The 13,228-nt window shown below is 40.6% G+C and overlaps 1 protein-coding gene across 6 annotated transcripts in view; it reads left to right on the plus strand.

Annotated features, from left to right (window-relative positions):
• Positions 1 to 13,228, plus strand: part of ccser2a (coiled-coil serine-rich protein 2a) — a 71,865-nt gene that overhangs the window by 31,829 nt on the left and 26,808 nt on the right. For all 6 annotated transcript variants that reach the window (XM_053874185.1, XM_053874184.1, XM_053874190.1 and 3 more), the window contains 5 exons: positions 4,364 to 4,457; positions 9,668 to 9,767; positions 10,043 to 10,223; positions 12,626 to 12,697; positions 12,765 to 12,887. In XM_053874185.1, the coding sequence (XP_053730160.1) occupies positions 4,364 to 4,457; positions 9,668 to 9,767; positions 10,043 to 10,223; positions 12,626 to 12,697; positions 12,765 to 12,887 (570 nt within the window). The remainder of the gene's footprint in view (positions 1 to 4,363; positions 4,458 to 9,667; positions 9,768 to 10,042; positions 10,224 to 12,625; positions 12,698 to 12,764; positions 12,888 to 13,228) is intronic.

The raw sequence follows: 13,228 nt of genomic DNA on the forward strand, positions 1-13,228 counted from the left end.
AAGCTCTGCAGAGCGACCACTGTCTCAGACAATCCTCTCATCTGGAGGAAACCATTGTTTTTATTCCTCACACTTCAAGTAGATCTATGTGCTCTCTGTGTGAAGTTATGCTTTCAGAGGCAAGAGCTAAATCATTTTCTCTTTATGATTCAGACTGACCACAAATTTGAGACAGTCAAGAGGTGACCATTTGTATGTGTGTCCTCTCTGATGTTGTAATTCATGAAATATTAACCTTACATTTGCTCTATTGAGAATGTGTTTTGACCAAGAATGGATGGTCTTGGGTCTGTTTTTTTTTTATACCACACCCAGTGTCTTGCTTTCCTTCTGTGTACATTTCTTGGCCAGTCTCAAACTGCATGGGTGACATCCTGATTGTTTTTTTTGTCAACTTCTACTTCCTCCAAACAATATTACGTCCGATTGGATTTTGTCTCTGACTGACATTTAGTCTCGTTCATATTTGTTGTTGAGAATGCCATTGCATTTCATCATCACCTTCACCCCTGTGAATGGACTCATTGTCCCTGTGAACATTTAACAAGATATTTTATGAAAATCCTGTCATTTGAATTTCATTTTTGGTGTGGGGCTTCTGTACTACTAGGTCAATGTAATAATAATAATAATAATAAAGCAATATTTATGTAACACTTTTTAGAATGCTGTTCACAGTGTGTTCAGCGCATTACTGGCAAAACAGCGAAGTATGTTTTCACTTGCTTAACTTCAGCTAAGCTTTCAGTCAGCGGGAACTTAGGATATTACATAAATGCAGCCTGTTAAAGTGAGTTTTTAGCAGGGATTTAAAGGTAACGGTTCATGTTGTGTTTGGGATCTCCTCTGTCACACCAGAATGGAGCAGCCCTGACAGAAGAGACTGTCACCTCTAGACATAAGTCTACACTTAAATCTTCGACAGACTAAAGACTTAGACAACTAGCGGAGACCCAGCTGTGGGTCTGATGGTCCTGGCTGGCTTGTAGGGTGTCAGTAGTTCTACAATGTAGTCGGGCGCCAGGCCAAGACAGGCTTTAAAGCTATCTGTAAAATCTTAAATTCAATTCTAAAGTGGACAGAGAGCCAGTGTAGAGAAGCTAACACTAAAGTGATGTGCTGCTGTCTGTTAGAGCCAGTGAGAAGCCTTGCTGCTGAGTTCTGAAACTGCAGGGGGCATGAGAGAAATTTCTTTTGGATGCCAGTAGGGAGAGTGTACTACTAATAACTAGTACTAATATGCGGGGCTCAATTACTGGAGAGAAGAAAAGCACAATAGGGTCCCTTTAGTCATGTGAAATGAACTCCTTGGTGGCTGTTTGTGCTATAAATTGTTTTTTCTTTTAGGTAATATTAAAAATAATAATGTAAAATATAACAATACTACTTTCAGTCTGGTCATTCTCCTTCAAAGTTAAGTGTGGTGTGTGTTAATGCAACTTTAACTTAACATGTTCACATTAGTTTAGAGAAATGAAATGGTTTTTATTTACAATCGTGGCAGTGATTAACATGGAAGTGGCTGTTACAGGCTGCAGTGATGGGAATGTTTTGTGACGGTCAGATAATTGCTTAAACACAAAGTGGGCAGCATTTTTGGTGGAAAACTAACAAGCATCGCTACAGTCAGCATGCTTCCACCCACAACTCTCTGAGCCAGAGATAATGAATTGTGGCGCTGAAGCTCAGGCCCAGTGCCTCATCAAACTGCATTTGGCATTATAGCTCAACTAGGCCAGAACTGTTTTCATCATACAAATGTCTTTAGATTTGATCTTCAAAACATGGCATTCAAACACATGTGCACATGAAAAACATGGAGTGGCGGCCTCACACTGTAAGTGGTCTGTATACACCGAGGTAGTTTAGCAGTCCTCGCTCTCTTATCCGTCCAGTGTTGTGTCCAAAAAGCCACCCACATCTTTGCACTTCAATTTCTACTTGATCAAAGAGAAGAGGTTGGAAATTGGCTGCTTGGCCAGGATGACCTCCTGGAAGTCCCCTCCACTATACCCCCCGAGAGCTGCTCCTCTGGTTTCCCATTCTGAAACAAGTTTGAAGGATACATGCTTTTTGTTCTGTCAGTCAGTTGTCTCCTTTAAAGATTTGCTGAAGTGAGTCCTGATTTGGACCGGGACGATCTCATATCTGGATGGGAACCGTTGATTCCCTCAGCTTGGAGGCATTTCTGCTTACCTCAGCAGTCTGATTCGCAGCTTCACCAGCGCCGAGGCAGAGGTCAGCTGTCACATCGGCTTCACACATGAGGTGATTAACTTCTTCGGCTGGACTGCGGTGCTCTCAGCACTGGAAGCCGGGAAAGGCATCAGTCTTTGTGACAGCCGAATGTCCGACAAGTAAAGGCCATTAATGAGTCAAATTAACATTGACAAGTTTTGCTTTCACGCGTATGAACTCCAATCCATGCCAACGCATGCTTTATGCATCAAGAGGTCAACTTGAACTTCCTGCACAGCAAGATACATTTGGTATGCATCGGGCCAGCAGGTGGTCAGGAAGGCGTCGAATGTACAAGGGCATTTTGAAAAAAAGTTGATGACACTGCATAACAAAAGTTTACACTTCTGCCACACAGCAAGAAGGTCATAGGTTCGAGTCTTTCTTTGAGGGTTTCCTGTGGTTACTCTGGTTTCCAGTCACAGCCCAACAGGTGAATTGCTAGCTCTTCTTTTTTTTATTTTTCTTAGAGCACACTGGAATAACCCACACCCACTAAATTTAAGAAGGAAAACAGATCTTGTTCGTACATAAGCCACACAGGCCTATAAGCCGCAGGTGCAGTGGTGCTGTCTGTGACGTAGAAAGGTGCACCCGGCTTAAAAATGGGGATCAGTTCTGAACTAGTTTTGATAACAGGGTCCAGCATCAAGACTGACTCATGAAATAATCTCTGCAATGTTCTGAACTTGAATCATGAACCTCTCACATCTTTTATGTACATTTAAGTGCTCAAAATGCTCTGTTTTCGCCTGCATGTCCGAAGTTCCACACCACAGCCAGACTGCTTCTAGTCTCCTGTCCTCCTGGAGACCGGCTCTGTTGGTGGAGCTGCGGACACATGAGCAAAAACACTGCAGCGCAGGTTTCAGACCGCAAGAATAAAGTAGTGGCTCATCAGTCTATAAATTATGGAATTTATTTGTTTATTTTTTGATGTGATTTTGTGGTGGAGGAATTCTTAAAGCGTCATAAAGTCAAGGTCTTCAGTAAAAGGAAAATGGTTTTGAAAACATACGGAAATATTACAGCGTCTTGAGTGCAACACTGACCAATATAAATTTCCCAAAAAGTTATCAATGAAGACTTGAAGTGAATTATGACAAAGAGAATGTAACAATTTGTAATTTGCCTTGTTGCTTACTTTTTTCGCTGGAAAATTGAAGATGCCAAAAGTGAGTGATAATGAAACAGAACAACAGAAGATTTCACCCATACTATTGGAAGTATATCTATTCAATTCTTTTCTTTTCATGATTGCGTTTTCATCATGTGCGTTATGTGGGGGACTGTTGTGCAACACACAACATTCTCCATAGTGATTAATTTTATGGTTGCGTCTTCGAGTCAAAGCTCTGTCAATTTAGTTTGGTGGAGCAAAAAATTGCCTTGAAAATAAGGCTTTGAACTATTGATTCGACGCGTTTGCTTTTGGGTATGCTTTGAGTTATTCAACAGACATCAGTGGAGCAGTCAGGCTGCATATTTGAGATCTGTTTTTGTTGGCTTTTCAAAGCATTTATCAGGCATAATTGACTGTTTTTCCCTATCTCTTCCACAGAAGCCCTCTCTGTTTGCACAGTTGTTATATTGAGTTTGGAAATGTCTTCCTTTGCTCTGTCATCACTAAGATTTTCTCAATACATTTATGTGCAGAACGTGTGATTGACTACTCCTGGATTCAGTGCTCTATAGTCCAAGTGCATTCAGGGGCACAAAGACTAGATACCGTGCACTTGAACATACATTTTGACACAGTTGTATCAGAGCCTCTCTGACCTGGTGACACAGATGGGTCTTTCAGTCTCACTCATAAATCTGGACCCAAGCTACTTATGAATTTGTGTATTTAAATCTACCAATAACATATAAATTTAAGTTTTAATTTTGTTTATAATAACATCAGCTCTTTGTAAATCATTTTTGTTTCTGTAATATCAGTCATTGTTTCTTCCTGACATATTTCGGACATTTCTTTTCCAGCAGAGAACTTGTGTTTTGTCTGGAGGCAAAATAATGGAATGGCTCTAATGCAGTTATAATACACATATAATGTGCCCATGATGCTCCCATAATGTTATCTAATGCTTTTGAAATGACACACGCTTCCTTTTGTTCTTCCAAGGATATTCTGAACAATCTGGATGCTCCAAGCAACGGAGAGTTGGATGATGATGACCTCATGCTGGATGTGGACCTCCCAGAGGATGGCACACACGGTCAGTGCAGACACACACACTCGCACATGCACACACTCCTCATTATGTAAGTGAACCAGAGACAACAGAGAAACAGTTTTTCTCTGGACCTAACAAAAGACAGATTTTTTTTTCATATAATTGCATGCATAGCTATTGGATAAAGGTCAATAATACTACACTGCTTCTAAGTTAAATCGCTTTATAGATGTTATATAATACTACGCTTTGCCTGTAACTACTGTTGGGTGCTTTTCAATCAATAATGTGGATTTGATCTCACTCATTAGGACTTACTGTAACTTTTCTGAGTAAATGTATATAGGATTTCACTTGGATTGCAGCACAACAGTTAATGCTGCAAGCAATAATATATTTGTATGTATAGCAATTGGGTGATAACATGGGGATGATAATATCGTTGAATAAAGGAGCTGAGGTGGGTCATATGGCTTTTTTCATTATTAAATTTATTTAAAACATTTTTTTCACGGTTTTACGTTTATTTAGTAGAGTACTTTGCAGACTGTCAAACTGTCCCAAAAGAGAAAAGTTTGCCGATTAAATTCTAAAATCTTTAACTTTAATTTGCTCAGATTGTATCATAACAGTAATAATTCTTTTGAGTGTTTTCAGCATGGCAAACATTGATCAACGAGTGTCAATATAGGTTTCAAGTGAGACATCACATTATCCATTAGCATCAGGTTAAGAAAAATCATGCGAAGAACAACCAATTTCCGGACTATAAGCAGCTACCTTTTTCTTGGGGTCGGAACCCTGCGGCTTCTATAACAACACGGCTAATATATGGATATTTACAGACTAAAGAGCGTCATGCTGCCAAAATATTGAGCCACGTGATATCAAACCAATGAAATCAAAGGTGTTTTATTTACCTTAAAGTGCTCAAAATGTGCTGTTTTCGCTCACGTTGCATGCTGGACCCTGTTTTCTAAACTAGTTTATGTATCCATCACCTATGGTAGAGATGATTCCTCCTATTCCGAGAGAGTCGTGTTAGGGAATTTCAATAATATTCCTTCACCGAGGGCTGCCTTTCTATTTGCAGAGGCATTATTGTTTGACCTTAAATAGCTTTAATGTATGGAGTTCTCTCCAACCTTGGGTGACAAATTGGCATCTGCGGCATCCATTAGAATCTTCTGATGGACATCTTGTTTATTGTGTATTGTTAACAGACAGCTGCTCCGTTAAATGAAAACTCCATATCTGTGACTTGTTGAGTGACGGCTAGTAAACTCAGCCTCTGATTGCCGTTGAACAGATTTGAACAGATGAAAACAGTAGGTGTCAGAGGTAGTCAGACCATGAGAATGAGACTGACAATGTTATTACAGATTCATCAGATAACTTGTGTCACACGTATGAGAGTGGTTGGGGGGAAATAATTGAAAGGTTGCGATTATTGACCATATCTGTAATGAGTTCTAATGAATTCTGGGAAGCAAATGTTCCCTTGTCAGTTGGAACATGGCTGCTAGGTTTCGTGTGCGAGTTGGCTATAAGAAGTGAGTGACACTGACTGATTAGGAAAATATTAGATACGACTGTGCACAATCTGGGGCTAAGCCTTATCTGGACGCTAACTTATATAAGCCGTATCACCGTTGAATATCATAATAACATTTTGAATTTTATATCTGACCCCTGTTGCCCCTCATTTTGTTGTAATATGTGCAGTGTGTACGCAGTGCCCTGAGAATCTCCCCTTCCCTTCTGTTGAACCGAGAAATCTTGTGACTATAGTCTGAAACGTGATAAAGGCAGTCGCATCAGGCAGAGAAACTCAGGAACAAATGAGTTGTTGAAATATCTCCGTCCGTCATTCCCGCGTGTTTGGCGCACAGTTGAACCACAATGAAACAGAATGGTGATGAATGGTCCCAACAAAAGAGGGCAACGGCGACTCATCCAGGAGGTCACCAAAGAACCCAGGCTGATCGGAAGAGCGGCGGAGCCTCTAGGCAAAAACCCATGGGGGAGTTCCAGGGCGAAAACCGGTGTCGACAAAAATGAACACAAAGGCTCGCTTCTTTGGCTTTGAGTAGCGCACCGGTGACTTCTGCAGAAAATCCTGTAGGCATGCCCTTAAGCTCAAGTGCTTCTGGGTTATGCAGCAGGACAACCACAGAAATATACACTTCTTGGCAAGAAAAAAAGTGGAGCATGATGCATCATGTTCACACATGACTGGCCACCACACAGTCCAGACTTTTGCTTTTGAGGAGCTTTGGGAGGTGCTGGAGAAGGCTTTGTACTGTTGTAGGACTCGTCCATCGTCCATACACATACTAATAACAAATCTTCTTTAGCTTGTCAAAACAATGCCAGAGTGAATGTGTGATTTTTTTTCTTTTTTTGGTGACTTATAAGTATGTGACTATCTCCCCCGCTCAACCGCTCAAAAACTAAATTAAGATTTTTGAGTGGCCAAGTCAAAGACTGGACTTGGATCTAATGGAGCAGTGTGACTCTAAATGGGCAGTTCATGCTTGAAAACCTTTCAATATGGCCAAGTTAAAACAAGTCTGTGAAGAGGAGTGGGTCACAGTTCCTCCACTGCGCCATGAGAGACTCAGAAATCAAACGCTTGGTTTCATTTGTTGCTGCCTAGGGTGGCATCACCAGTTATTAGGTCCCACGGACAATCAGATCGAGTTGTATTTGCTTTTCCCATAATAAATACAATCGTCATTTAGAAACCACAGCTTACATTTCGTTGGATTGTGTTTGTGAGACGTTAAAGTTGGTTTGATGTGTGTGATAAATATGCCATAAAACAGTAGGAATTTAATTATCAGAACCAACTGGTGAGAACAGCGTCAGTATTTGATAATGTACAACAACCATAACCTTTGTTCTCACCTTCTTGATGGATTTTTCCATTTAAGTAGTAAGTTGAAGTACAGTCGCGATCATCGGCAGCTTATTAAAGGGCGGGGGGCAACTACTAAGACTTTCCATCTGTAGAAAACCTTCCCACCATTCCTATTCCAAAGTGTATTCCAATATATTCCAGATAAACTTTTTCAAAATGAATGAATTATTTTTTAAAAATGTTTTGTGACATCTACTTCAGGTTATTTAAACAGTTGAATTCAAGGGAAATCCCTCATTTTTTCATTTAAAGTGGGGCTTTACAGCATATTTTGGGCTAAGTAGAGGCTCATATTTGCAGTGAAACTATTTTGAAAAACACTCACAGGTTAGGAGCTTCTTCGGTGAAAAGCTGTCAAGTGAAATGCAAAAGTTTAACCGTTTTTTTTGTCTTTTTTTATGTATCAGAAACAATGTGATGGCTGTCTGAGAGGCTGTTGTTATTCAGATATGCCTTAAAGAATCCCAAAATATTGATCTTGATTATAGCGACCCAAGACCTGCATCAGTGCTTATCTGAATCAGACTGTCTTCTATATCTTCATGAAGCCATGATTTATTTTGCAAATCTCTTATCAACACTGTGTTGAGTAGGAGGCAGATGAGCTCGGCTGATATCAAGTGGGTAAACAGAGGTCCCTTGTTTCTGACTCTGAGACACAGAGAGAGGAATGGTCACTCAAATGGAATGTGAATTGCAACGTCCTACCTTCCTACTCCTTTTTTGGGAAAGGGGCAATATTTTTAGCTCCCTATGTCACAGACCGGCTGAAGTGTCCAGCCCACAAGGCCGGCCCTGGGCCCAGGCGACTGCTGCGGCCTAAGCCCTCCCTTTTCCTTATTCTTTTCTCCCCGTGCCACTAAACAGGAAGAGGGTACTGTTAAAGGGAACTCCTGTCTCCTGCTGAGAGAGAGGCTTCAGAATTTTCCCTGTCACTCCTTCATCTGGGATCTTTTAAGGTGGTTTTGGTTTTGTAGCACGATTCCAGGCGTTCTTAAATCCAGCTCCAAGGGAGTTTCCAGAGGCAGGCTGGGAACAGACCTCTGTCTCTGGCACTTTTATTGCACAGCAGCTGAGAAGACATGGAGTTTGTGTTGCCTGATAGCAAGCCCACTTGGAATATGTTGTGACTGAAGACATCCTTTCTGGAATACGACATTCCCATCTGGATCCAGCGATGTACCCCAGTCTTGTTGTTTGACACCCAGGTATTTGGTCCACAAGGGTTTGGTTTTAACACGTCAACGTTTTTCCTCAACTTTCTAACCAGAGAGCTGCCATTTACAATCCTCCGGTCTTCCAAGTACAGTGAGAAACACCTCCAGTGTGTGGGGAATGACGATGATTATTTTGGAATGTGCCATTTGTGACTTTTAACAGCTGGTAAAAGTGGTTTTCCACAATAAGGAGAACATAATATGACTCATTTTGTTATAAAGAAGAGCGTTTTAGACAAAAGGAGCCAGTTTATAACTGAAGTCTTGAGAACACGTCCATGAAAATGAATGGATTTATTACCTGAAATGTAAATATATATATATGTATATAATTCCTTTGAATGGCCTTGCTGCATTAACAATAGTGTGAAGCATGTCTGATAGATTTTTTTTAGGAGGGGTTTTAAACCTGAACAAAACTATCAGAGCCAACATTGACCCGTCTTTCTTGTTAACGAGGATTATTTTAACAACACTCTATTGCTCTATGTTATTCACCCTTTCATTCACTATCAACCCATTTTAAGGGGTTGAAATCCCACTTTTTTGTGCCACTTCAGGTGAAACAGTGGCTTTTGTAGGATCGAGCTGGCAATTTCTTCCAGTGTGTGTGGTCGAGTGCGTTGGCGATCAGGTGATTTATCCGCCGCCACTTGGATTGGATATTTCAATTTCCTGGCGACTCTTTATTCCGTCTCTGCTCCTGCCCGTACCTTCCCCAGAGATTCGGCGTATAGAATCTAAAAGGTCCTTTTGATTTCCTGGGGGTCATGCTCTGTTAGTTGTCAATTTTGCGGAGGTCATGGTTCATTTCACAACTCTATGCCATTGAGTGTTACCTAGTACTTTGTGCTCTTACCTCCTGGAAAATGAAATGGCTCATCTCGGTGTGTGTGAGACGTCTGGATTTGACGCTGGAGATTCTTTGAGATGCAGAAAGAGATGGCTCAGATAATGATTTGTATGCAGATTTTCTCCGGTGCTGCAGAGATGCAGCGCCACAGAGAGAATGAAAGATCGACTCATCTTTGTGTGTCCTTGAGCAAAATATAAAACATACATCTCCGTCTCCCATGATATTTGAAATACAATGGCTCCTTGTTTTTGTATAGAGTTTGACGCCATGTCTCAAAGTGAGAGGGGCCGTCGACCGGGGCAGCGTCGGAAGCATCACCGCTGGTCTGGACCTGAAAACTTTTACAATGAAAGCAGGTAATTTAGTCATCCATTTTTACTGAACCTAACTATGATACTATGTTGTTTTTGAAAATCATCAGTTGTGCCCAAAATACTTTCTAATTCTATTAAGATGGATTCATTGTCATTTAAGTAGACCAAAGCTGGTATCTAATACAGACAAATTATGACTTAAGATATTTATATTTAGATTTACAAGTGATTTTTCTCCAGTGAAATTGCCATGAATATAGGTACATACATTTAACCTCTATCTGGTCTTCTATATTTATAATATTTCTGTTCTACAGGTCCCTTTTCTTCCCACACTACGACGCTCACAAGTTCTCCAGGATTTCGTCACAGCCCATCCTTTCTGAGAGCAGGCACCAGGGTCTCCCTGTTACACTGGATGAGCTCACACTTGACCACATGAACCAGGACTGCTCCACACTCAAGAAGCAGTTGCTCAAGCTGAAATCCCTGCTACAGGTTTGAGCCACATTCGTCTCAAATTAGTGCATGTAGTGCTAAAACTGAGGTTGGTGCAGATTTACACTTAATGAAATAAAATGAAATCATGTCGTATTTAACAGATGATATTTCTCACTTGTTAGTGTTTTTTTTAGTTGATTCATGCCTCTTTTCGTCATATTATTTCTAGATTTAGGCAAATTATTTTATGGTAACTTGGCAAGTAAAATTTTATCCCCTGACAGATAATTTCAATTAATGTTCTGCTGTATTCTGCTTGAGATAAGGGCTTAAATGTTACATTTGAATGTATGATATATTCCTAAATAGCATGACTGTTTGTTTTAGACTGTCATTATCTCATCAGTGGTAGTTTTGCTTCACTGCTTTTGTATTTTTACATTTTCATGTGCCACATTTTAAGTTTCAAATTCAGCAGCTATGTTAGGGGTTGTCTCGACACCTTGCTTAAAATCTTTTTGTGTTTAAATTGTATTCTGTACTTCGGTACAAAACTAAAGGGTTTTCTCAATTTATGACATCATACTACCGTACTAACTCGATCACAGTATTTCCAGGTCCTTTGAGAGTTTCTCATAATGAGCTCCCATTATCTGCCTGTAGCCTTTTACAATGGGAAGAAAAATCCTTTTCAAGAAATTAAAAATACATTTGGCATGCTGGAGATTCATGTGTGCCAGTGCTGACATTGTCTATCCAGGAACTTGAGCTGAGTGATATTGGAAGACAATGTTCATTTGTAGCCAAGAGGTAACTGCCTTCCTGGAAGGAGTCGAGTCATTTTTTACTTGTCTTTATCTACTTTTATTCACACTCACTCAAATTTTGATACTGTCTGCTTGTCCATTACAATTGACTCAGTCATGTTCAGAATGTTTTAGACAGTTGGAGGAGTTTAACTGAGGTCACCGAGGTGAAGAATGTCAGAATCAGAATCAAATTTACTGCCATGGTCAGTGGGGATCCCACCAACTAGGAAAGTGTTTTGGGATAAAGTGCTGACAGAAAAAATATAATAAAATAAAATAAAATAAAATAAACAACAAAGGCTGTTTAGGAATTCAACAGTCTGACGGCCGAGGGGAAGAAGCTGCTCCTGTGACGGGAGGTTCTGGTCTGGATGAACCGTAGCCTCCTGCCAGAGGGAAGAGGAACAAACAGTCCATGTCCAGGATGAGAAGGGTCGGCTCTGATCAGACAATGTAGAGGTTTACTTGAAAAAAATTCTAACCAATTTCTTGGCTGAAATTCTGCTCAGAATCAACAGTTTGTGTTGATCACTGTCATATCTTTTGTTTACTTTTTATTACTTTTGACTTCAGCATTATCTTATGAAATATCATATCGCTCATGAAAGCATCTGTGAATTCATGAATTGTAAATTGCTTGATATTTGAGACCAAGTATTTGCTAGGTGTGTTATTTTTGCATTTCATTTCTGCATTTCTTCGCAGCATATACATGTTCTGGTGGGTCTTCGGTGAGTGTGGGTGGTCTGTCCGTGCGCTAGCCTAGCAACATAGCTGGAATGAGTTCCTGAAAATAGATGAATATATAAACATGCCGGTGTCACATGGTGCTACGGACCAAACCCTGTGATAATAGCAGTGGAAACACCTGTTGAAAATCTGCGACCGCCTGAGACTCCACTCAGAGAGGGCCCCGGAGCAAGGTGCTGTGAGGCTGCAGCAGCACACCACCCTATGGATCTATTCTTACTTTAATTGTTGTTATCAGTGTTAAATTGTAACTCTTAGATCTCATGTGATATTTAGAGAGCAGAATTAATCCGATTCTCTTCATACCGGCGATAGCAAGCATTATGATTCATAGGTGGAGTTAGAAGTGTCAGTGTTTAGGATGCTCAGGTTCTCACTGGGAGTGACTGTAAGGGGCAGGATTTGAAGCGGCTGTGTCAGAGGGACATGTGGAGGAGTTTGGGGACGAAGATAGGAAGGCAAGATGGTGTTGATTGAGGAGAGACGGGGTATGTTTTGGTTCATGCATGTGACAAAGGAGGACATGAAGAGGTGTGAAACGGGAGGATTATAAAGATGTCTGACTTGCTGAGGCAACCCCTGACAGGAATTGCTGGAGGACAAAAAAGTCTATTATACTGTATAACAAATGTATTATGTCTTTAAATAATGTGCATCGACATCCTTGTCCATATTATTTTAGCAAACAAATGCATTAGATGTTTAACTCAGTCCCTATGGACTGTAGTGTTAGTAGCTGACAGTTCAAGGTCAGCAGAGTATGTTACTTGGAGTAATATTATTCTCCACACAGTGGAATATAGCTCCAGAGACGAGCCTCAGGCGCTTGTCATTGATCCTGCTCACTATGTATCCACGTGTGCTCTCTCCTCCATGTGCGTGTGTATTTTTTCCTGCCAGCTGGAGGACACAGACTCTCCAGCAGATGTTGCAGAGGAAATTGAAGACAATACCAGCGCTACGTCACGCCAGGTAAGAAAATTCAAGGTTTATGCATTGTGTTGAATTCAAAATGCTGTTCATATATATCATTTTTCAGTTGGAGGAGATGATAAAGGAAGTGCAAATGCTAAGAGAAGAATTGAGGAGTCGAGACAAGACAATCGTTCAGCTCACACTGCAATGTCAACAGCTGCAGCTGCAAAATCAGAGGGAACTAATGGTGAGTTTATTTTAATAAAACTCAAACGGGAAAAGAGATCTTACTCCTTATCGAAGTTTTTGAAGGCGCTGTAACTTGAGGACTTCTTATCGTTTAGGATTCAAACATTTGTTTTTGCTCCAGGGCTCCATCTAGAGTCGCGAACCATAATCCTCTCAGGAGTGTCTTGAATACAAATCCTGCTTCATCCTCTTACAGGAAATATATGTGCAATACTTGCTGGAAAAAGAAACTTTCAGGAAGTACTTTAGGACTCTCTCAACCACAAATGATCATCAAATGATCAAAATATATGCCTTCTTTTCTGCTGCAGAGAGAATACTGATAATGCTGACAGAGGT

Source organism: Synchiropus splendidus, chromosome 9, assembly GCF_027744825.2.
Source record: "Synchiropus splendidus isolate RoL2022-P1 chromosome 9, RoL_Sspl_1.0, whole genome shotgun sequence".
Lineage (NCBI taxonomy): Eukaryota > Metazoa > Chordata > Actinopteri > Syngnathiformes > Callionymidae > Synchiropus > Synchiropus splendidus.